The sequence below is a fragment of the Perca fluviatilis genome, chromosome 3 (genome assembly GCF_010015445.1).
Source record: "Perca fluviatilis chromosome 3, GENO_Pfluv_1.0, whole genome shotgun sequence".
Lineage (NCBI taxonomy): Eukaryota > Metazoa > Chordata > Actinopteri > Perciformes > Percidae > Perca > Perca fluviatilis.
The window spans coordinates 20,920,527-20,947,036 of NC_053114.1; the positions used below are offsets into that span (position 1 = coordinate 20,920,527).

General features: G+C 41.0%; 1 protein-coding gene across 1 annotated transcript in view; it reads right to left on the reverse strand.

Annotated features, from left to right (window-relative positions):
- Positions 1 to 417: 417 nt before the first annotated feature.
- The window catches only part of pcdh17 (protocadherin 17), a 69,282-nt gene continuing 43,189 nt past the window's right edge, over positions 418 to 26,510 (reverse strand). The window contains exon 5 of the mRNA XM_039795143.1: positions 418 to 5,220. Within this exon, the coding sequence (XP_039651077.1) occupies positions 4,523 to 5,220 (698 nt within the window). The 3' untranslated portion in view covers positions 418 to 4,522. The remainder of the gene's footprint in view (positions 5,221 to 26,510) is intronic.

Here is a 26,510-nt window from a genome sequence, read left to right on the forward strand (position 1 = left end):
ATTTTCTGAGTAGTATTATTACACATAATTTCAAGCAGCAATTTATTTGCCTCTGAGCAATTAAAAGAAAAAGAAAAAAAAACAGCATGAGCAGTAATCTTTTGTGTGGCGAAAATGTGAACTTATGACTGAAGAAACATTTGCCAAAGCAACATTTTGTCAGTGTGTGTGTGCTTGGGTACGAGGTGCATGCATTTAAAAACAAAGAACACTAATTGAAAAAGCCAATTGTTATCTAATCCAAAGCAAGCTGGCACTGTGAAAATAAACAGTGCAATCCTATTTGACAAGGCAAAATTGCGATTTTGAGAGAACAAAAAACAAAACAAAAATCGAGTGCTCGAGGTTATCTCTTGGGAGAAGAGAAATTATGAATAGCCATTCCTTTATCGACTCATACAAGGACAAGAGCAAACATTATTAGTAATTGTTTTATTTATTTGATCATTTCATCTTTTTTTTCAGATAGATCACAATGAACACAGCCTTTAGACAATAGCAGTTGAAATAATCCATACAAATGAATGTCTCTGGTCTTTTCACCAGTTGCCCATTGTAGCGTGGAGCCCTATGCTATCTGTGTGGGCTTAGGGGTGAGGGGACTACACTGACAAACATTGGGTGCTTGTTTTAACTAACCAAAATGGCATGTTGTCTCTATGTGTGGGAACCAGTGGCTGTCTGAGTCTGTATGCACCTGCATCAGTGTGAGTCAGAGACCAGAGGCAGATAGCCACATTCAACAAGTCCCTGTTCTAATCACTTCCTAAAACCAAGTCTCAAGTGGGCAAAAATAACCCACTCAATACCTAGATTTGAGTAATGCACTGCCAACAGTGTATGATGCCAACAGTGTGTAATTAGACAATAATGAGAGGCCTCGCATTATGCTTAGTCTCCAATTATGTGTTGACCTCAGCAACAGCTTCTGCTCTATTAAGACAGCATATAGCCTGAGAGAGGGACCATGGCTTTAAAGAATACCTTCCATACACTGCACACAGCTCATTTCCTGCCCACAGTTTGTGAGTGTCCAGACAGTGGCCAGGCCAGGAGAACACCATTCAAGGGGACAGCACTTTTAATGTGCCTGGAGTGTGACAGTGACTGTTTGTGGCAGCCAAACCGAGCAAAAGACAGAATCCTGGGGTGACCTCTGCACGTTGTTTAAATTAATGCACAAATAAAAAAAGAGACCACAGCAGTATCGGTTTTGTGTGAGTTGGAATTTAAATCTTTAGAACACAGGTGACATATATTAAATAAGAAGAAAGGAATTGTTTTGTCAAACAATGAGGGGCATGAAAGCGAATCAAGCACATGCACACAGACACAGTAGAAAATGCTTGATCCAGCATGAAGACTGAGCACAATGAGATAAAAAGAAAATAAACCACGAAGACAAGTGTGGAAGTGTCACATTTGTCTGGGTAGTGTTTTGCCCTCTCTTTCAGCCTTCGCATTAACATTAAGGGACTATGCATTTAGAAAAGCAGTGTGCTGCTTAAGTGCCTGGGTGCTTGTGTGTGTGTGTGTGTCTAGGTGTGTGCATGCGCGCACGTGTAACAGCATTTTTGTCAGGATCATAGCTGCAGTGCGCACTTTGAACAGCACATTTTAACTGTGTGTATGATGTGAATGTCACGCTTGTTTGATTTACCTAAGTATTTGAGAGAGATAACGAATAAAATCTCATTTAAAAATAACCATCAATATTTTCCTCCATCAAATCTTTCAAGCCCTCTCTAAAAACAGCCTCTGCCATCTCCCAGTAAAAGAGCAAGGGTAAACCGAAACCAAATATTTTACAGAAGAAAGAGAGGAGAAAAGCTAACAGTTGCTTTGCTCCTTAGAGGCGAAAAAGCAAACAGCTGAAGAGGAGAAAAGTAAGCAAATGAATCGTGAAATATAAAAAAAGATGGCAAGAAGGCAAAAGATACAGAAAAATGGCAGAATGACAGGAGGATGTCCATACATGTTTCTCGATTAAAAAAAAGAAACAAGTACAAAAATACCCAAATACTTAGATGTTCCATGTCTGCAGGATAAAATGTGTTATATCTGCTGTCAAAATTCCAACTCAGCTCACAAATGCTTTAAAGTAAACACAACAGGAGCCATATGAATGCAAGTCACTGTTCCCTCTCATGGCTGCATCTTACATAGATGTGGTGATTGTGGTCATATTTTCCAAAACACATCTAGTCTAATAGCCTACTGATCTGCTTTTTTTACTGTCAGAGTATATTAGAAAAAGCACCTCCCTTATTTCAGAGAGTGGCCGAAATGTGCCAAAATTTTCAAAAATAAATGTCTGTATAATTATTTTTTTTAAGAAAGCCTGAATGTGAAGACACTTGGTTATATAAACCATGTACCTAAACAGCTAAGACATCAAATCCAAAGTAACTTCAGATAGAATTTTAGATGTCAAGTTTCTCTGCAAAGTATGAGAATTCTAACATGTATCGAGAAGGAGTACATACATAAACACAGACTGCTGAAAAAGAACCTCTGTTGGTCCTTAATAGAAAATGCACATTCTGGTGGACCAGGGCTTTATAAGCAGTCACAAGCTCCACAGATACAACAAGCTCTCTGCAGAGACAGTAAGGCAGTTTTATGATCGCCAAGGAAACCACTCCATTTTCCATATGGCAGGTTTCTTTTTTGGAAAGAAAGTTAAAACATAATGAACACAAGATACGCATACTAGTTATTGTTAAAGAAAATAGCTGCCCTGTAAAAATCTGCTCAGTAAAAATATTCAAACTGTTTGTGGTTGTTGCTTTTTGTTGTTGGTTTGATTTGTATTCTAGATCAGCTGGCTCATTAAGCTTTTAACAGTTATTGTATTTGATCCAGCTGGACCTTCGGGTAAAAAGAGGCGACATCTCAAAAGCACTGAAGCCAGCCTGCAAAGACGCAGAATAGAGAGGAAAAAAACATCAACAAAAACCCAAACTAAAGCAAACTCACAGAGTTCGACAGCTACTAAGGCAACTTTGCCAAATACAATATAAGCCCATGTATATTGCAACACAACTATATATTAATTTAATAAAATACACAATATAGCTTTTGTACACATAACAATTTGGCTCAAATGCACAGAAATTGCAGTAAAATCAATAAAAATATGTCAGTTTGATGTAAACACATCTAAATTGGATACATTTACACATATAATGATATTATGTATAGTGATAATGTGAAGGGACATTTTCTTGTTTATTTATATTTTTGGATATTTGTCTTCGAAACAATGGCAGTGTCCTTTGCAGTTCTTTGAGTTAATACCCCGGACTTGACCTTAACTCAAGGACACTTTTTGCTGAGATTCCTCATTTCTTTTTTTCTTATAAAATGTATAAATATTTTGTTAATATTTGGACACTATACATGGATTCTTACATAGTCATCTATATAATGATATAGATATCATCTTTTCACAGTTGAGGAAAAAATGTCCCTTTTTATACAACTTGTGATTGCCTTAAGGCATAGTCACACACATGATAATTCACTGTACACAAGGGACTGAAAGCTGATGATGTTCATGTATAAGACAATTACACGGATGGCCATTTGTGTGTAAGCATTAGTGTGCACGTGTGTGTGTTTGCGTGTGTGTAGGGGCATCAGTGCATGTTAGTGTGTCAGCATGTGTATGCGCAAAGTGTAGTGCACATGTGTAAAATTGGTGCATGCAACTACACCAGTCAGCAACATGAATGTTTAAATAGAGGCGCGAGACAGACACAGCTTACACATGTGGCTACAAATGACAGGTGAAACATGGTTACACTGTTAATAATTATCTTTCAGCGTAGCAATTAAGCCCCTCCGTCCCCAAGTCCATAACCAACCCCTGCAAACACACACCTGATTAACCAATCTCTTCATGTTGATACGGGATCCATCACACATTAAACACCTATATTAAAGTCAAGAAAGATAAGGTTATTTTGTGTATTTCGGTCTTTCACTGTCCCAAATAGATTCAAATTTGTTTCACTGTATCCACATCGATTGTCATGTCTGACCATAAATAGTCCTTTTTCATTCAGTTTCTATGGCCGTCACACATAACAGAAATCCACCTACACACACTTAGATATGTAGGATTTCACGAGAGACCATGAACAACACACTTATGAGCTGGTGGGCACTTAGATAATAGCTTGCGAGGTGCCAGAGGCATAAGCCTCTGCAATTTGCTTAAGAATCCAAAACAAAAAGAGTTTATAAATTCAGCAGAATTCAGATGTTTGTTACCCAGTTACTTTTTTGTTGGTAGGGATCCTAGCACCTAAACTGGTGCCAAATGACGTAATAAATGTTCCCATTGTCTGTCCAGTGTCGGTATTTTCAACAACAAATACAGTGAAAAAAGCTCCCATCATAAGAGCCATTTAACCTTTTTGATTTGTTTTGGTGACAGTTTTGGCATGAGAGTTTTTGGAATAGCATTACATTCCTCTCTCTTCCTCTATACTTCTTTTTGTTGCAGTCATTTGTGTCACTTCCTGAGTGTGCCAGTGGCCTCACTTCCTCTGCAGTCCTGCAATAGTTTGTCGATGTCTCTCACCACCTGGTCAGCGTCCATTCTGTCACGGTTCGCGTCGGGCTCCACCTGCTCCAGAACACACTCCATTTCGCCAGTTGCCTCTTGGCTGATCCTGGAACGGGCCTCTGCAAGCACCTTGGCCACTGGGTCTGAGGGAGGCAAAGGTGGATAGACCCCCTGGTCTCTGGTTTGTTTGGTTGGTGACAGGTACTGGCCATCGGGAGGCCCGTAGTGGCCGGAGCAGGTGGCAGGAGGAGGTTTGCCTTCAGCTCCGTCAGCTGGGCTTTTGACTGAAGAGCAGGGAGACATGGTGGAGCAGCCCTTGGTAGGACTGCCAGAGGCTGAGGGTACCTCTTGGAGCAGTGGACTGAGGGTACGTTTTGCTTTTAAGTAGGGCTTGACATTGGCTACTAGGATGGTGTGGTCACGCCTCTCTTTTCCAAAGGTACAGAACGTCTTCTTGCCATTGGGGTTTACAGTCTCGTAGGTCTCGGTCTCTGGCACAGTCTCCATCCCCGCTGGCACGAACATATTATTGCGGTAGTCGACACCCTCTGCTTGGTTTCCTCCAGCGGGGAACTGGGGCATCCAGCAGCGGTCAGAATGACCCAGTACTCTGCACTCCTCTGTACAATTCACACAATCCTCATCTGCAGATAGAAAGAAAGGAAGGGGATGGATGGAGAAGAAAGTGATATTTATGTCAGTAGTGTGCATAGAATAAAGGAAAGCCACACAGCATGAGGGTAATAGAATCATAGTACCATTAAAGGAAAGCCACACAGCGTGAGGGTAATAGAATCATAGTACCATTATAAAACTAAACTGTACAAAGAGCTGGAGCCCAAAGTTAAGAGAACTAGTCTAATGAAGTTATGTAAAAAAGGAGAGCCAGCTACGGATGTCCCATTCCAAACTCACATGTAAATGTAAACACACACACACACACACACACACACACACACACACACACACACACACACACACACACACACACACACACACACACACACACCCACACACACACACACACACACACACACACACACACACACACACACACACACACACACACACACACACACACACACACACACACACACACACCTTTCCAGGAGACTGGGGGACACCTGCTAGCATTTTCCAAAGCTCTGATCAAGGGGATGGCAGAGCATACAGAAGGGTTGGGGAGAAAGTGAGAGAAAAACAACAACAGTTGAGGTTTGGCAAAGGCATAGTGCCGTTATCATAAATTCATGTCAGTGGGCTTTGAAGCCCTCCCTAGACAGAGAGGCTGTGCCAAATGGCTTGTGCTTCCTCCCTGTGTGTTTGTGCCTGTTTATTTGTGTACTCGTTGTTGATGTTGTTGTATGTGCGTGCATGTGTGTATTAGTGTGTGCGTGTGTTCCCTTCTTTCATCTCTATTCAGAGGGATGCACACACTCTGGCTGATTATTGGAGTGTTCATGCCTGTGTCAAACAGATCCAGAACTCGGTTAAAAAAAAAATAATAATAATAAAAAGAGGAGCCTATTTTTTCTCCTCTTGGGCGTGAAGTGAAAAAAGAAGCATCTGTTGTCCCATAAATGGAATATTTCCATTGGCCGGTGGGATGAAACCAAAAGAAGACAATATACAAATGAAATTGGTACAACTAGTTCCTTGTTTGTCAGCCAGTGAGCAATATACTGTACAGTAAGTGGTCAGTTGAATGATAACAAGATATGAAAGATATTAAAACACTGATTGTCTGTCATGTTTGGCACGGCTTTACCATGTGAAAACAGACAATTTGCACATGCTACTTGACACATTTCAGTATGCCACCTTTACAAACCCCCACCAATCATTCCACTAGTTAAAAAAGTGTAAACTCAACAAGGTACAGGCTAGACAAACACAGGAATGCAATAAAACAGCAGCATTGAACACTGCTCTCCAGTAAAATCCAAAGGTAGCTTGCACAGGCTTCCAAAACAAATGCAGCAGCTCAGGCCAATTTGCATATTGGTTTTGAGATATGAAATGCATCTCTGCCTGTTTGTAGAGCCAAACGTGGCAGACAAACACCACACTTCCAATTTCTTATAGCAATGCAACACTTGATTTTTTGCTAAAATACACTTTTTGGAACAAAACTAACTGCAACAAAACTGAGGCAGCTTTCTTTGTTAAGAGGAATTAGGCAAGTCTATTCATAGAAGCTTAATTTCAGCATTGTTGATGTTTGTATAGCCCAATGAAATTGTCACTTGCACAAGTCGCAGACAGCAATATTTTAGGAAAAACATAGTCATAGACTAAGCAATTACATGCTTTTATAATGAGCAGTAAGCAGCTTGTTGTCACCTTTCAACTCCCCTGCTGAATGTTAATGGTTTAAACCTTGATTCCTCATGATGAATCTTTGTCCTCGTTCAGTGTAGCCAAAACCACATTTTAAATCAATGTAATTTGTCCTCCTGTAACACGCCTGTTGGTGGTTTGAAGTCTGAAAACAAAGTCAGTAGGTGTAAACTATTGCCAACTAAATGTGAGAAGACAACAACATGACTGCTAGGAGCTGTAAAACCACCCCATCAATTCCATTATGCGATGCATGGTCCTTTACAGTATGGAGAGAGTGCTGCTTGCTGTAAAGACCACAAAATGGGGACTAATACAATCTTTCATTGATGCAAATGAGCAGACAGAGTGGATGTGCTTGAGTGCACTTGGCTAGGCTGTCTTTGCTGTGTTGCGGGTCAGCAGCCTAGATTCCTGAGAGACTGCCCTCCTAAGCTGTAGCGATGAGCTTAACACTTCACAAATGTTTGAAGAAGCCAAACAGCGCTGGCAAAGAGAGCCTGACATTTCCCATGTCGATGCAGTCATCTGAAGAGGAAAGAAGGTGAACTGGAAAGCCGAGGCCAGACCACTTTGAGATGGACTACATTTAAATGGTGTGGGGGTGAATGAATTCCTCTGCACACACGGAGAAGCATTTGCTTGTGTGTGCCTGGGTTTATGGGCGAGTGATTCGAGATTTGAGTGAGAAAATACAAACAACATGTCAGAGCACAAAGATCGATGATTTGGACGAAAGCTTGAACATAAATAATACAAACCTGAATACACTTTCCAACCAGAACACGCCATTATTGTAATCCATCACAAAGCCACAAAATATAGACCCTATGTGTAACCAAGCTTAACAACTGGATGGCAACTGGCTTCCATTCACCCACCTTGCATGCATTCCAGACACAGACAATTAACTTGGCCCCTACAATGTCTTCATGCTCTCAGAGGTGATTGTCCATTCACAGTGTGCATATTAAAGCATAAATAATCCATGCAGACATATTTCCCTCTATTTAGTTGGAGGAAACCTCTGATAGATTATTTATGTCTCAGCTGCACGTTCAACCTTGAGGCGTTCTCCTCATATCTATGCTTAACAATATGACATATGAGAGCAAGGGTGACATTCATCTGCCTCTCCCCCTCCCCCTCTCGCTCTCTTCACCATGGCTTCACCAGCTCTCTGGGATGGGCAACAAAGACTCATTTGCCTGTGATGATTTGGCTACCAGAGGCATGCTCAGTCGCTCTCTCTCCAGTTCCCCTCTCTGCTCTGGTCCAAGATAAATTACACTGATAGATACACTTAAACATGCAACCATTTGTCACAATTTGATTCACCTCTTGGTCAATGATTTGATATGGTACAATGATGAAGCACACTAATACGAAGCTTTATTCATTATTTTTGAATATGCAATAAATCATTAAGAAAAATAGTCATATTACTATATTACCTATCACCATATAAGCTTTACTATTTCTCCATCACTAGAGACTCACTGTTATGTTTTACATTGATATCCTGTTAGTAGATGTCCTCAATTTATCATGGGGTTATTTTTTTTTGCAAGCATCATTGCTTTCATTTTTCAGTTAAAATTATTTGTAGGTATTTGTTGTAAAATCAAAACCTCAAGATAACTTAAACCTCTAGATATCAATCTGTGTTTACAGCAGTATTTTTATCTTTTGTGTTCACTCTTTTATCAAGTTTGCAATCCTGGCCATTGATATTGTAGGGCTAAAGGAAAATGTGTCCTTAAATCTCATCTTACAAACAAGGCTTGAAAAGGACAGTACGTCTTATAACCACATTGGCCCTGAACTAAATTGGAACAAATGAAAATGACAGGGAACGATGAGAATGATATGCAGAGAGCATTTTAGATTACTCAGTATAAAGTGTGACCAAAACATTTTAGACATCAGAGAGAAGAGAAGACGCAAGCTTCAGCGCTCAATGGTGTTTTAAGCCCCCAACGTCGACTTTAAGGCAGCGCTGTGACCGTCGACTTCAAGGCACCTAACCCTAACCTTAACCCTAACCATTACCTAATCCTAGTGCTTTTCAGGCAGCACTGCCTGGAAGACGCTGTTGGGGGCTTAAAACACCAAACACCAGCTTCAGCATCATTTACAAGTGTCATTGAAACTCTGATCGAATTGCCCGGTCAGGAGGCTGACACAGTTGATGTTTGTATCTTTGCAGCCCTATTGTAGACACTTGACCTGAATCCCTGATTGAAATCAGATATTTATTACACCTCTATTGCCAACAAAAAAGTTTAATTAACTCCACACACTCTTTTGTACTTGTGGCTGCTTTTTTTAAGAGCGAGAAGCCAGAGCTATCTCACTACCTCTGGCAGGGTTAATTGCCTTGCTTTATGGCAGAATAGCAAGACTGGGTAACAATGAGTTAGATAGGACAGCTATGTACCTGCCAGTTATCTTTACTGCTAAGAGTACATGAAACAGATATAAAAGTAGCTAAGCTGCTTTAAGAAATCTGTGAGCAATAGCAAGGACACACAGTGTCAAAGAAACCTTAACGATTTCAGTAAGACCGTTAATTCAGCAACATTGCAAAAAGAAAAAAAAATGAAGCGGGTTCACTGTGTTATTTGTTAGGGGTGGAACGGTTCATGTATTCGTACTGAACCGAAACGGTATGGGCGTCACGGTTCGGTACATTAATTTACACGGAGAATACACGGTATAAAAGTAAATAAAACTTGCATGCAAATTAATTAATGCAATGCGGAACTACTGTTAGATACGCAGGTTCTTAAGGGACACCTAATCTGTAGGTGCGCCTTAGCTCTGAATCGCGCGCCGTATGTAGCCAAGCTCAGCCTATGTATGCAGTTTTAGTGAATTACAGATAGCAGCATTAATCACGAGTATGGCGAGTGGTGGCGAAGAGTTAGAGGACCCACCGGCCTCTTTAAGATCACAAGTTTGGGAAAATCGTTGCCCACGTGTGCATGACGTCAGAGCAATTTGGGATCAATTCGGACACAAATCTTACATATAGCCTAAACACCCCACACACACACACACCCACACCCACACCCACCAACCCCCACACACACACCCACACACCCACACAATCCACTATCACAACTCCACTTGACATGATTCACAACCCAGTGTTCACTGTAAAATGTCAAGATGGAATGAGGTTGATATTAAAAAACTCCAATAATCCAACGGGGTGAGAAATAAATGCTGAAGGACAAAAATACATAATACAGTTACACCCAGTGGACTTATTTTAAAGTGTGTGTTCTGCTGTCATTTAGCTAGTAATCATAATATAAAAATCATCAATAAACAGCCACTTTTTAATCACCATCTCATATCATGAGTTATCAGTATCATGAAAGCTCCCTCTGGCGTTTCAGCATCACAGCAACTGTGAAGGTGCTTCTTCTACAGAGCCATAAAATGCCTCTCATTTCTTTCCAAATTCTAAAAAGAAAAATGCCCCTCTTTTTCCCTTCCAGAAAAAGTATTTTACTAAATTAACATTTAATTAATGAGGGCCACGGGCCACGTAAAATGACACACAGGTGGGCAAGAAGGCACAAGGCTCTCTGGTCACCATTCCTGAAATCCGGAGTTGGAATTTTGCCTCACCTCAATTACATTTTTTAAACTTTCAGGGGGGGAGCTTTCAGTATGCTGCGTGAACGATGTGCACCTAAACCTGTGAGTGTAAAAATGTGCCTGTGTATCAGTGTGTGTCATAAAGCATGGTGTGATTTCCCTAAACACCCTTTTCTCCCTCCAGACGCCTGCCCCCCTGGCCCTACATGCCCATCCCTCCTCGCTTTATTACCCAGCCCTGTGATTAATGTCCCTCTGTCACACACCGCAGATCCTGTGGTGGGAGGGAGAGAGGAAACAAGAGTGAGCTGTACAAACACAGGCTTTTGCTAGCAAAGCATCAGCAGCAAGCTGAACACACAAACATAGTGTGATAAGAGTATTCATTAAGTTCAAAAAGAAGGTGCAAGAAAGTAAAAAGCTGCAAACACATAACAATTTAGCATCCATCACAGTAGCGGTGAATCATTTTACTATCATGCACACCTGGCTTGTCATTAGAAAGCTCTATGAGCTCCTAAAGTAGCCTATGAGATTGGAGAATGATCCAAGATAATGCACGTGTGTGTGTGTGTGTGTGTGTGTGCTGAGGTTGTATGTGGTGAATATCCCCCAACCCACCCAAAGTGGACAGGAGGAAAGGCAGCTGACGAATTGCGCAGAGCATCTGTGACAGACCATGACTGCACCTGTTCACCTGAGGGAGCTCACAGTGTGTGTTTGTGTGTGCATGCGGAGTGTTATGGTGTTTTTAATCTCCTCGCCTACTGTTATCTAGCCCAGCTGATCCATGCAACCCCCTCTCCCCACATTGTCAGCCAATCATGATGACTAAATATTTGAACTGCACAGATGAGAGAGTCTCCACTCTGACTGAGCCTAATGTTGAGTAAATATCGTATGACTTCTTAGGCCGCGAGTCTACCAAACAAACTGTGGTGTGGTGTGCGTCTGAAATTTCTGATTTTGTTTTCTAAAAAAAATAGTTTAAGTGGTGGGCAGGAGTGCCGATTTGTCCTGGGGCTATATACAAAAAAAAGCTTTCAATGAATATGGTATTCACTGTTGAGGTAGATCGTACGGTTTCCAGTTTTGGAATTTGTGGAAATGACATTATAAAAGAACTATGAAACTCTGCTCTGTTATTTATTCTGCTGTAAATTTGATTTTACAATGACACAGACCCAAAGGAATCAAAATGTTATATTTCTCATCACTTCGGATATAGAGCAGGTTGTTTTATATTCCTTTCTCCTTACACTGCATTGCTGTGGTGAAAATGAGAACATTACTCAAGTGTATTACTGAATCTGATATTGTTATGATTCTAAAGCAGAGCGGTGCTGGGAAAGCAGGTTGTTCTCTATAGTTGCAAGTCTGTATTTTAAGAGGTTGCAATACAATAGTTTCTCAATGAAAATGCTGTTTTGGTGTATTCAACATAGTTTGCTGTTGGACCTGCATTTTATACTGGCCTACTTAAAATCTATTAGCAACACTATATGGTGCCCATGATGTGATTTAAAATGGTAATTTAAAAAGTAAAGTGCAGTTTAAAATACATTTATACCATTTTTCTGGTGAAGCTCTATCCAAGGCATCACAGCACACAGCCAATAAAATGTATCGAAATAGTAGCTGTATCCAAATTAAAACATATTCTATATTATATGATAAATTGTTGTTTAGCGTCCAATTATTGATTCAAGTATGGCTGTGTGTTGAGGGAATAGGTCTGGATTTTTTTGTGCAGTGGGTGGCTTAGCACAATGAGAAGGATACTTCTCTCCAGTGTAATAGCTTTTATCACAGTGGGAGGCAAGAGAATACCGATGCATAGCAGGACAAGCTTGGCAGCAGCGGTGGGGGGTGCCTGGTGGCTGGCAATGCCGAGACTGAATCAAGGACATGTATCTCAGGATCAAACACGTCCTCTCTTCAGGCGTTCCTTCACAAACTGCAGGCCCCTTCCGTCAGCTAATGCCTGGCTAAGTTGTTCAAAGAACACCCTGAGGAGAGAATATTTATGCATAGGAGAGAGAGGGATGAAAACCCAAGAGCAGGAGGAGGAGGAGCATAAGCTCATATTCAAACAAACACACAAAGCCTAATCAATGATGAGCAAGCAGGGCTGTGTGCTGTGGGTGACGAGAAAGGTCTGTGGGTTGTAGAGATGAGGGGCATCTGGACAGCTATGTTGCTGTTCTCAAACAGCACTTTCATTTTAACACAAAGCAGCAATGAGGGCCCTAAAATGCAGGATGAGGTCCTTATAAATACAAATTAGTTTGCAAGTGACCTACCTGGTTATATAAAGGCTGCCGCATGTGTGTGTGTGTGTGTGTGTGTGTGTGTGTGTGTGTGTGTGCGCGTTTGTGTACGTGTATGTGTGTGTTTTTGCCTGTTTGTGTCTGAACAGGGCAAAACGTAATGTACACTTTGCCAAAGTCAATGTGAGTGCAATTTAAGGGCATATTGATAGTTTTGTAATGAAGCTCATTTAAAGATACATGGATTTATATAGAAATCCATTACAATATAAGTAACCTTTCCTTTCATTACAAGTTTCCACTACATAGGAATAGTGTTCTCTATTATCTGTTGACAATCACACTTCAGACTAGAAACAAAACTAGCAACCTCAACAAACAGGTTCAACAGTATTGAACGGCCATGGGAATTTATTCAAGGCCAAAAAGCAATGACAACAGGCAAACTGATGTTTATATGTAACCACATCTGTGATGTGTGACAACACTCTTCAGAAGGTTCCCACCGCTGTGTTAGGGCAGCTTATTTAATGTTCAAAGTGTTCTTCATTTTGCTGCTTTTCATTGCTGGACAGTTTTTGTGTTGTTGTTGTGCATATACAATTCCGAGCATTCACTGTTCACAGCGGTCAGAGGCACTCAAATATTGCAAGGTCAGTCAGGAAAGATCCTTGATTCAGCGAATCAAAAAACCTGAGCATCTTTCCAACCTGCGACTTAAGACCTTGTATAATTCACATTTCCTCTGGATACAGCTTACTCTTTAACCCCTCTTTCTCTTGCTCCTTAAGTGTTTGAATGGTGGCGCAATAGCAGCAGAGCAGCAAAAAGGAGAAAGGAACAACCCTTAGATCATTCCTGCTAAAGTCAAGCTATTAATACCCATCTAACACTTAACATGGAAAAGCTATAACCTGGAAGAAAATAAAAATAGTTTAGCAATACAACGATATACTTTAATATATGCATACATATAATGTATTAATGACACATACTGTCAGCTAATACAATTTTACCATATCTATATACCATAAACTAAATTTTGCCATAAATATATCAAAAGCTGAACTAAACCTGCATGTTAAAAACGCACACTATAAAATGTACAAATCTTTACAGATAATCACTCACAATGTTTTATATATATATATATATATCATATAAATTCAAAGTAATAAAAAATCTTGTTTTACTATTTATATACACAAATACAGAAAAGAAAATCTAAAAGAAATACAACTATAATATAGTTATTTACATGTTAAAAGATTTGATCCCAACGTGTTTTGGGCCTTAGTTAAATATATGGACTACAGACGAGTGAGATGTGTGAAAGCCCAGTATCAGCAATTTTAACTGGTATTCCCAGCTCGTCTCTACAGGATACAAATGCTGTAAACAATACCCACTCAGTGTATTCACCGATGAATAGACAGATTCCAGGTGGTACATTTATCTAAAGCTAACCTGTATAAAAAAATAACATAACAACATAACAATCACATGTTTACCCCATAATAAACAGTCACACATTGCCAACATGTGCACTAGATACAAAACAAAGCATGCACAAGAGAATGTGATCCTTTATATTACTGATGTAAACAGTGTCCAAATTATTGAACATAAAATAATAACAGCTACCAAAATAAGCCTGCTGCACAGCCTACTTTTAAAATGGGATTAGGTGGTGTTGTCTGAGGCAGACAGGTTAGCAAGAAGGAACAAAGAGACGCAAACAGCGACAGGTCAATAGTATATTGCTACCTTTACCTGGAGAGATACATGGAGGGTGGCACAAAGGGTGGCAAAAAGACAAGAAGGGGACTTATTAGAAGATGAGGCAAGCAGTGTGGTGAATCAGTGGCTAATCCTCCGTTTCCTCTAAGCCTGTGTAATTAGGACATGGGGGAATGCACCGTGACAGGGGATGCTTCTGGACCGCCTTGCTTTTTTTCCATCTCCTTTGTTTATTTCTTCCCTCTTTAGCCTGGGTTTATGGCAGTTTGTCATCTAAATATAGCATGCATGTGTGTGTCTTATCTCTATTGTGTGTGCATCGCCGCATGTTCACTCATAAGCAACATAAACAGACACAGCATGCCTGCACCATGTTTTCTTTTGACTCACTACTACTTACTGTTTGCAGATGTGAATGAGAGTGCACTCTTTTTTTGCTGCTTTCGTCGCTGCGTGACACCCTTAGATTGTATTTGGGCATATTTGCTGGAATCAAATGAGCTCTTTCAGTCAAAAAACACTTCCTCCACCACAGACACACCAAAAAATACAAACACACATTTGAAGGGCTCGTATAATTGAAGAGCATGAGGAGAGAGTATGTACCAGACATGAGACCAGAAAGGCTGATCAGCATCCTTGTGCATGTTAATAGCCTTAATCTACTTCCTTGCCCCAGTAGACAACGAGGAAAGTTGCCTTGGCCCATTTAGTGAGACAGTGAGCGCAGGAAATAAAGTGAGAGAGAGAGAAAGAGAAAGAGTGACAGAGAGAGAGAGTGAAAGAGAGAGAAGGGAGGGGGCAGGGAATAATAAAAAAAAAAATTCAGCTGAGAGAATCTATGACTCACCAGCTCATTACAGAAATCCTGTTTCCATCCATGGAGAAAACAGGTTTAAAACACCCTATTAAGGAAAGAATGAAGGGAAACCTTTTGTTGCTAATTCACAGAGGGTCGTCTTTTGAAGTGTTTTTTTTCACGGATGCTATTTCTAACACTTTAGATTACGGATTTAGTGCCTAAAATGAGGCGCCGTGGCCCTGTCCTTAAAACTGGCCTAAAACAAGCATAAACACATCCAGAATTGTGGAGGCTTCATTCAGATGATCCATACGATAACAAAAAGATCTACCAGACACCATACAGTACAATTCTGTCACATTTGCTGAATCAAATCAATTTCTTTTATTGTCTCTCTCTGTGTGTCTGCCTCTCTGTTTGTCGCTCTCTTTTGAACAAAAGGGATTTGAACAACTCAGGGTGTCATGGCTTTGTGCAAGTAATCATTCCCATGTGTACTGGTTTAGCGGGATTAGGGAAAGTGCTTCTGACTCTCTGTCTCAACAGAACCATTACTGTGATACAACAACACATACAGTATACAGTAGCATTGTTCTTACCATTGCATTAACGTTCTATGGTATCAAATGACCTTGACCAATTTTGAGCGTTGAGTTTGTTTATGTAGAATGAAGCTAAGCTTTAAGACAAGTATATAAATTCATCAAAATCATGCAAAAAAGCGGAAAAAGGAAAATTCTGTAAGCCATATGCTTATTTGATAGCTTGCTGCCACTAGCAATAGCTTCCTCTTAGTGGCTGAATCAGGACAAACTCAATAAAAACTGGGTAGGTAGGTGAAACATGTCAAGAGGCTTGACAATTGAGCCTAATGCAATCCAAGAAGGGGCCAAAAAATGCAAAAAATGCTTCAGACATCAACAAAGTGAAATATTGGAAAGCGTGGTTGTAACACAAGTACAAACAGATTTATCAACATGCAGGTGGTTTGCAATCTTTCAGATTCAATTATGCAGATTGGGATACATACTGTACCACCACCAGAACCTGCAGTATTTCTCAGGAGAACAGCTGTGACACTTCAAGATCTGTTGTATACTAGGGCTGTTGGAATGAATTCCAAAAGTCAAATATAATTTGAATAGTAAAAAAATCAATACTATTCGAATGCTGAAATTACTACTAATGTGATTTTTTTTTTTTATATAAATAAAAAATTGTGAGGTCTTAACATCACGGAGCACGTAACGTTAGTACAGGGGGAATGACAGGCTGCGGCTGGAATTTGGAAGAAGGATGGGAAATAGTTTTAACATGAGAATATTAGAATCGACATCCACCGAGACAAAATGCTTAAGTTATCAATAGTTAGATCATTCTGGTTTCCTAACTGCGTCGCGAGTTATAGGAGCTTCATGGAGACAGCTAAAGTTTATGTTAGCTGCCCTACATCTGTCAGAGTAGCTATTACTTCATATATTACCTTCTAACAGCTGCATTCTCAGTGACGTGACAATCTGCAAGAAACAGGTTACTTATAAATTACTAAATAGTAGTGACAGCACCGTTTGGCTTAGTTATCAATGCCGTTAATATCGCGGCTAACACTTTTGTTACTCAGTTCATGGCAAATAGTTACGGCTGTGCTTTCTAACATGCTGTTATTGTGCTAACCGAGTACCGTTAGCCTTTACAACAGAGCTGCTTTAATACACTTGTTAGATAATGTTATATTACAGAGTTCTCTGTTGATTTGTGTTTGTTGCTGTGTGTTCGTGGTGGAAAATGATAGTAAACAGAGAGTGGCGTGTCCGAAATGCAGTGCGCCATGACGTAGGTCCCCTTCACGGCCAGGCTAATGTTGGAAGCCCTCTAGTGGACAGAACGTGTAACAACAACCACGTGCTTATAGTAGCATTGACAATGCATAAGCCTGAGTAGTGTAGTACATATTAATAACAGGCTACATTTGAGCATTAAATATTCAAAAATATTCAAAAATAAATGAAATTTGTATTCCATTTGGCAAAAAATGGGGAATGTCACTGCTGGAACAAATGTTTGGCTAATTAATAATGTACACCATCATCTCTACAGAAAAGGTATACAGTAAGGTCAAATCACTGAACTTTTTCTTTGTACTGTACATGACACTGATACTGTGTGATGTATCAAACTATCAAGTAATCGTATCATCACAGACTGTGATAAAATGGGATCGCCCTAAGACTGTCTGCCTGGGTGCTACATCTGCCTAGAGAGGGAAAGACGTGTGAAGACACAGCACCTGTAATGCTACCTGCCATGCCACATAGCAGCACACCATTTTAATTAATCCTCCAGCACATGCACTCATGAGACTAATACGTGCAATAAGAAAACTGTATACTTTAGCATGTAGGCATTTGATCAATTGTGTCAATGAACAGCAGTGTAGCTCCCCTAAGGATATTGGCGGGTGTTGAACAGAGGCTAAGTGGAAAGGTGGAAAGAGGTAGGTTGAGTCGATGGTGTTGGCTTTCTCAGCCCTGGGGCCTAACACATTTAGAGAGCTAACTGACACACTTTGGATGTATTAGCCACAGTGAGCCCTGCCAACCTCTCCTCTATTTCTGCTACACCACCTCCTCCTCCTCCTATCACCGTCTGTCTGTCACTACAATCTCCTCTCCATGCAAGACTGAGGAACATGCCTTGTGTTTCAGCAACATTGCTTTAGCATTGATGTTCCACCGTGCCCCAGCCAAATTGGTGTTTGCAGTCTAGACACTGGTTGCTTGCGTCTCTGTATGGATAAACATGCACACACACTAACACTCTCACTCGTCTGTTTATAAGTATGATTAGATTAAAAGAAACTGACGGAAATGCAATAACGGTCTATTAGTCTACCCTTCAGGGGGGATAATCATTTCAAATAGAAATGTGTTTTTCATCTCACTATCTAATTTCTACTTTCTTTGCCTCTCCATCTGTTTCACTCCTGAGACTGGTAGGTTATGAGCACAAGGCTTTAAAATAGGCAGAGTTCAAGTCCAGGCTGCTGCAATAAAACACAAATAAATAGAAATATTTGGTAAAAAATAACTCTCAGACTCGGCTTGTGAAAAAGGAAACCCAAAGGCTAGAGGACCCCAGCTCTATTTGACAGATGTATGCATTGAATTTGAAGGTGAGAAAAACAACTCTCCTCAATCCATGTTGCCTCATTCTATGTGGGGGTTTAAGATTAGGGTCAAAGATTAGAGGGCTTACACAAGATAAGAATAGGATTAAAAGAGCTCAGAGATGTAAAATTACATATCAGAGAAGTGGTGAAAACACACCTGAATTGTAAACAAACTCATCACACAGCAGCCACCTGTCCTAGTAGACAATCCTGGCATCATGGGGGGGTTGGGGGAACAAAACAATGTATTACTGATGAGAGAAAGGGGAAGTGAATATTATGGAAGCAGCATCCAATATTCCAGCGAGGCATTCAGCACACATCACAGGATGCCTCTGCAGTAAGTCTGTTAGATTTGGGATTAATGGACTCCAGAGGGGCCTGGACACACATGCAGGCACACGCACAAACACGTGTACACACACACCCATACACCCACACACACACAAAATCCACTAGCACAACTCCGCCTGATAAGATTCACAACCCAAGCTAGCAAAGCACTGCAGCGCAGAGTATATCTATTCTAGTAACTCTCCACAGTAGACTCTCTACTGCAGCATGACACTGTGTTACAACATGTTGTAAGTCTGTAAAGGCAGTTGGTGTAATTCCTTAACATTCCAGTAAATGCAGGACAGCAAAAAGCTTCAACTGTCTAGTTGGTTCGAGTGCAAGATTTCCATGAATGCAGCACAGGCTCTTTCCAGTCATGTCTATTAGATGGTTTGGACAAGTTCTTTATTTTGCTAGTCAAATTACGAAGCACATGCCCAGAAAAACACACACAAAACACACACACACACACACACACACGCACAGATCCATGCATACGTGCACACACAACCGTAAGTTGCCTCCAAGCTCCAATGAGTTCATGCAAATTACAAAAATGCAAATACTGGTGGTAAGGCTCTGCTGTCCTCTGATGCATTTTGAGGAAAACACAACAAAATGGGGAAAAACTTACAATGAATCTATTTTGTTTAATCTCGACAGAAAGAAAGACAGCCTAATCCCAACCCTGACTGCCTTTCCACCCCAATGCCCAGACTCTCCCCATTCTGCCACCCCCCTCCTGCATCCCCTGCCCTCTGGGCTAAAACCACAGGTGCAGGCAAATGCAAACCACTGGGTGGAAAATGCTCATTGACAGCATTCTGGTGTGTTTGTGATTGGTCAGTGAACAATGAGGGAGTTTCCTGAACCACTTGTCGTGCTGATGGAACAGCTGGACACCAACACCAGCCACAGATCAGGGTGGGAAGAGACCATGCGAAACAACAGGGAATTTAAAACTAAAATGAGATTAAGCAGAGCTTAAGCTCACTGTCATTTCACAAACTGTGAGTTGCAAAGAAAAGAAAAAATTGCAAAGAACACAAACCTAGCTAAATCACAGTTATTTGCGAGAAATTCACTACATTTTAATGTTTGGACTACATTTCACACTGCACATGTGTTTTCTAGTAAACAAAGTGTACACAATGAAATAAGCTTCTGTATACTGTAGGATTTGTCTGATTTTACTGTCACTTGAAATTGGTGTTTTCCAATTCATTTTTGAGTAGAAGTGGTCATAATTTAGTAGCTCAAAGATGAAAAAGGAAGATGGTGGTAATCACCTGTTGTTCGATATGTCTTAAATCCTGATGTGGTTGCCTGGATACAGCAACAGCAAGAGAACATGTTCTCCATCAGTCTTTGTGTACTAATTCACTGGCTCGCTCTGCTATTGTCTGCTTCTTCTCTTTTGAGCCCAAGCACGCAGGCACACAAGTGTGCGCAAGCACAGATCCACAGCCATGTGCACACCCGAACCAGCTCTCATCCACATGATCATCCTGAGCAGCATTATCACAATCTAGGGAACTAGATTATCCCTAGGCTCAAAACTTCATCCTCTTTGATCCCCACTTGGGAGGGGATGAGAGGCAGCACAGGGGACCATCAACCAGATTTCCAACTTGTTAATCAAGGCAGATTTTGATCACCTTCAGGGACAGATGGACAACTGTTTTCAAAACATCGTCCTAGAATGGGCATTGTGCTATCGAGGATACTTTCCAGAACTATCAACCTTCACAGTGAGTACGTTTACATGCACACCAATATTCAACTATTATTCAGAATATGACAATAGTCCGAATTTGATACAGGTCATGTAAACAGCATATTCCGGTTGGATTTTCCGAAAAAGGCCTTTTTCCGAACATAGCATTTTCCGATTAAGACATGTGGGATATTCCGGTATTATTCGGGTTTTAGAAGCATTCTTTGGACATGTATACAGCACATTCGGAATATGCGTCTCAATCTGTGTTTTTACTGCAGTTTACGCTCAGTTCTAGGTCTCTTGCCTGTTTACGGCTTATGGTCAGCTCTGTGCGTTGCTATGGTTCCTGTAAACAAACCAACCAGCCAAAAGTTTGCAGGGCTGCAGACCCAATAAGAAGGAGAAACACAGCTACTTTTAAACATTATCAAAGACTTGGATATCAACAGGTTTTTGGACACGCGCACAAATCGCTAAGACGAGCTTTTCAAGAAGCTGGTTGAAGAAATGAAAGAGAGAGGCTGTGTTTGCACGGTCCAACAAGTCCGCCGCCGCTGGTAAACTTTGAAAAAATCATATTTTGCACGGCTACATGTAAACAGGAATATTAGTGCCATTTTTACTTTCTTTAGCCATGTAAACAGCTTAGTCGGAATATCATCTTTTTCAAAATAAGGGCAAAAACCGGAATATTATGTGCATGTAAACAGTCAATGTTTATAAGATTCCATATATTAATATATAAAAAAAATTGAATTGAATATTAATCTCAGTAATGCTTATTTTCTAAAACTATATCAGATACAGCTGCAGATATTTCAATTAATGATGCATTGTGTGGTGCCTTTTTAAAAAATGTATGTGCTACATTTCATCTAAAGAGTAATGAGATTCAGTTAAAAACAATGTAGTGCTACCCTCTAGGATGCTTTAAAAAGTATTTAAACTTGCTACAAATAAGTCAAACAATAAAAAATGAAAACACATTTAACACAGTTAATCCGGTGCTAACTGGAGGGAGTAAAATATATAGGTTGAGTGGTGTTCTCTTCAGAACCTGTTACATCTACAACACATCCAACCATCTACCTCACCGTGGTCTGAATTTCAATGAAGTGTGTGAGAGTAAACCAAAAGAGGAGGGGAAAAAACAGACACCCATAAGCTCTGTATGAAGATCCATCATACTTAGTTGTTTACACTGCAAGCCTTCGAAATCTCCATAATAGATCTTTGTTGTGGTTTGAGGTGGGATGTTGAGGTCAGTTGTTAATTGGCTGCTGGTAATTACAGATGCATCTTAAGCTTGCTGACATTGTCCGTGGGGCTTTTGAGACCTGCCTTGCAACTAATGCACCGCAGAGATTACTGCAATGTACACAAAACTCTCATTCATGCCTACTGAAGCAGCAATTAAAGCTCCTCATCTTAAGTCTAACCTGGTTCTCAGCCTGTCATGGAGCCATTGTAAGCATCATGTGTTTGGTATATCATGTATTTAGTGGGTTAAATTATATTTAGGTTGAGCAGGCCCATAGCTTTTTACACATTTAGATCAAATCACACTGTCTTTGCCACACCCCTCTTCATTTAAATGTTCTAGCTCGTCACTCCTTCACCTCTTCCATCCTTTGACAGTAGCCACAAGGGTGTTTTTCCCCCTCTATGGGGCTGCTTCCCGGGGAAGATGTAGAGCAGGGACAATAGCAGCCACCCAATTAAAGCTGTGTTGGCCTCGCAATTCCTCAAGGTATTGCCATGTGACAGTTTAATTAACCAAGCCCCTTATCTTAATTTAGCAGGATCAAAAAGTAACAAACTGAGGTTATCTGAGAAAAACACTCCCAGTCGCCATCCTTGCATACTCCCCAAGACTTACACATGCACACATTCTCTCTCTCTCTCTCTCTCTCTCTCTCAATCTCCATCACTGTGAGAAAGCTATGATACAGTGCCACATGTGTAACAGAAATATTTGATGAATTCATACAGCTAGCTTTAAATGCAATCCACACAGTTACCACAAAGCTCCATTAATGGTGCAAATGCTTTAATGCATATTTATTGCAGCTGCAGGGGTCGGCCTGATGACGGGGACATACTTGCCCACACTGTGGCGAGTGTGTATGCATGTGACTGGGTTCAGGCATGTCTTACTAGGGTATGTGTTCACGTTGACAGGTTTTTCTTTTGAATTTGAACTGGTGGTTTACTATGTGCAGGAAGCCAGGCACCATGCTACTTAAGCCAAGCTCCCATGGAGTCTGCCTGCTGTCCCGCCTCTCTTCATCCATCCATCCATCTACTGTATGATGAGCGCTTTCTTCTCATTATCTTATCACTCATTAACTGGTTGCCATGTTTCTTCCTTCCTCTATTGTGGCCCCAGGGCTCCAGGCAATTTTTTTTATTACTAGAGGCACTGTAGCCCATAACTGAAAATTTTAGGGACACAGGTAGAATATTTAGGGGCGTAAGCCTTAAATCGACCAGCAACGCAATTTTTCACATTTTCCTTATTTTAACTGTATTACTGATACATGCTTTATAATGCTAATGCAATGCATATGAATAAAGTAACTACAATGTGCTGTTTTATTTTAGTTCACAGTCAAATTTTAATTGTACTGCATTACTGCCTCAGCCTCATACAGGCTCCCGCCCTCTCTTTTTTTTGTTAAAAATAAAATAGTAATCATATCTAAGGTGATTAAACTTCCAAGGAAAGGGGAGTATCTAACATCTAGGGCCCTATTTTAACGATATAAGTGCACGGCGTGAAGCACATGGCGCAGGTGCGTTTAGTGCGTGTCCAAATCCACTTTTGCTAGTTTGATGGCGGAAAAAAAGGTTTGTGCGCCGGGTTCAAAAGGGTTGGACTTAGTGTCTTCATTAATTCATAGGTGTGTTTTGGGCGTAACATGCAATCAACCAATCAGAGTGTCATCTCCCATTCCCTTTAGAAGCCAGGCGCGTTTGTACCTTGACACATTGCTATTATGATGGCAGATTTGCACCGTAATATTTTTATTTGTAATCTTTTGTGTGCTGCTGCACTTCCCTGTTTGTGTGTGTAACAAGCATAGTGTGCGCGCTGTGCATAAGCCTAGGCACATTTTACAAATTTGCATGTTAAAATAACAATGAAATGCTGCGCTATTGACTTTAGACCAGGTTTTTGTTGGTCAGTGGCGTGATCGCTTCCCGCTGCCTCAAGATAGCAAAGAACATAACTGAATTCTGGACTTAAACATCATAATTTTCAAACACAGTGACAACAGCGTCGTGCAACAGCATGTGCATCTTTCACCATGGCTGACTTGAACGTACGATGAGTGTGACACCACGAAAGCGAGACACACAAGTGTGGATGATGTTACCCACCCAGTTGACTAATCCCTCAGGGACCCTCCCACTCTCATACACATTGGCAGACTCGCTCCCTCCTCGTTTTTTCAGCATGAAATACATTTGCAGGTCACTCATGTTGTAAAAATTATGCGCACTGTCTCAAAAAATGGTAACAAATCATTTGGTCGCAGTCTGGAGCGTTTTTTTTTTTAAAGATTTTTATTCTTTCAATCCACTTATTTGAGTTTATTTATTTAATGCATGTGTAAGCCCTACTACTATAATTGCCCTTAATACCCTTTCAGATATCAAATCTGTCTTCTTTTCTGACATTTGTGATCCCCCTATCCACTGCAATCGCATAAACCACATCTCCTCTCTTTGTTTTATTTCCTCTTCTTCAAATACTCCATTATCTATAGCACTGCAGGCAGTGGATGAAAGGACATTACTAGTTATGGTTGAGCAGAGAAGAAGTCCTGATGCCTTGGACAGGCCAGGCCCATTTATCTCTCTGGTTCCTGATGCAGTGTAACATGGGGAAACAATGCCCCAGGGCACCACAAATATTCACTCACATCGGCAAAGGAAACAGGCGGGACAAAAAGGCCCTTCACTTGTATCTTACGATTCAGTGGAAGTTGTGCTGAATTCAGTGTTTAGGGAAACTTTTAACAGGCATTCTATTTTAACATAATCAAAGCTGAACAAATCCCCCCTATTTCAAATCTGCCACCTGGAGTTTTTGAAATTAATAATGTTGCTGCATCCACTATAGCATTACTGGGCACAACATTTGTCAAACCACAGCATTGAGTGATCCAAACATCAAGAAAATAATTAGAAAGAATTAGCTTACTGTGGCTGTCCCAACAAACCTATACAAAAATATATACTGTATAACAGCACGCTAACAGATTCCATGTTTCCAAAGGATCTACGTTTGTAAATTATACATTGTCAGTAGCAAAGTTTCCCCTTGTACTGAGTGCAGACACTAGAGAATGGTACACAAAATACAAAAAGTGCGCCAACCAGTTTGTTAATTTAAAGTAACTGTTCTGGTATTGAAAAATGGCAGTAACACACACACACACACACACACACACACACACACACACACAACAAGAGTCCAATAATCCATTAAGCAAGCAGTGAAATTGCAAGTGAAATGCGTTTGGTGAGATTAGACAAAGTGATTTCACCTCCCACAATATTGTTACCAGCTGATTAGATAACCAAGTCCTCTAATTGTGAGAACAGCCTACAGGTGTGAATTTGTCATATGTAATACATCACCGTTAAAAAGTCTCTCCATCTGTCTCTTGATAATAAAGTCAAGTTTGATTTGATATTATAATCTAGATAGGGGAGAGAGAAGCATGAAATAACCCTCAGCCCATAAAAAATACAAAATGCACCCCAGCCAGTGAAGGCATGGAGAATACTTGTTGTGGCATGCCATGAAAACGATAGTTACGTTATTGTAACTCCAGATTCTATGAGTATAGGCGTAGCCCTCTAAGCCACGCTATGGGTTCATCCCTTTGCGCATGCGCAGTCGTGAAGATTTTCTTTCCCGCCCTTGCGTGTCGCACGGGCTTCAACTACGTCCGCAATTACTGTATAAAAACAGGGCGGACCCGTTGCTCTGCTCCCAACATCAGCTTTTTCTTCAGCTAATGCAATAGGAGCAGGTGGCCCGAATCTTAGAGGGCTACGCCTATACTCATAGAATCTGGAGTTACAATAACGTAACTATCGTTCTATTTCGTATAGGCTTCGCCCTCTAAGCCACGCTATGGGTTAGGGCGAAGCTGATGTAGTCAATGCCACCTGCGACAGATCCCACAAGTGGAACATAGACTAACTATTTTCCCTTACTGTCACTTATCTCTCATGTGCCGCCATGGCAACGACCTGTTAGCTGGCTGAAAGCCCAAGCCGAGAATGCAGGCGCGCATGATTGATGAGGGAAATACATGATTGATAATTATGGGACGCCCGAGTTCCTCCCAGACACCCAGAGTGGGGGGGGGGAGGGGAGGGGGCATAAGAAAACATAAGGCGGCACATGTCGTGATTGTATAATAGTGACAAAAACATATACATATGTACATAATATATAGAATTATACATACGACAGGGCCTCATTCGTCGTTGTGAGAAGAGAGGACCGAGTCAGGGAGGGCTCAGACACATCCCGCAAATAGAAGCGGATGAAAGGGCATGGAGATGCCCAAGAGGCCGCAGCACAGATTTCAGCCACTGACATGCCTCTGAACAGGGCTGTCGATGCAGACAGAGCCCGTGTAGAGTGTGCTCGAATGCCCTGGGGGGGCACCGTCCCCTCCGTGTTATAGGCCTGGGTGATAGCCTCGCACAGCCAGTGGGACAGGCGTTGTTTCGACAGGGCCGCCCCTTGGGAGTGTTCCCTGTAGTGAACAAACAGCTGCTGTGTCCGCCTTATGTCCGCTGTGCGTAAAACATACTGTGATAACGCACGCACCAGGCACAATCTGTGGGAAGTCTCCTCCGCGTCGTTGTTATGAGGCGGGGGGAAAAAACCCTGGAGGGAAAAAACCCTCGACCGA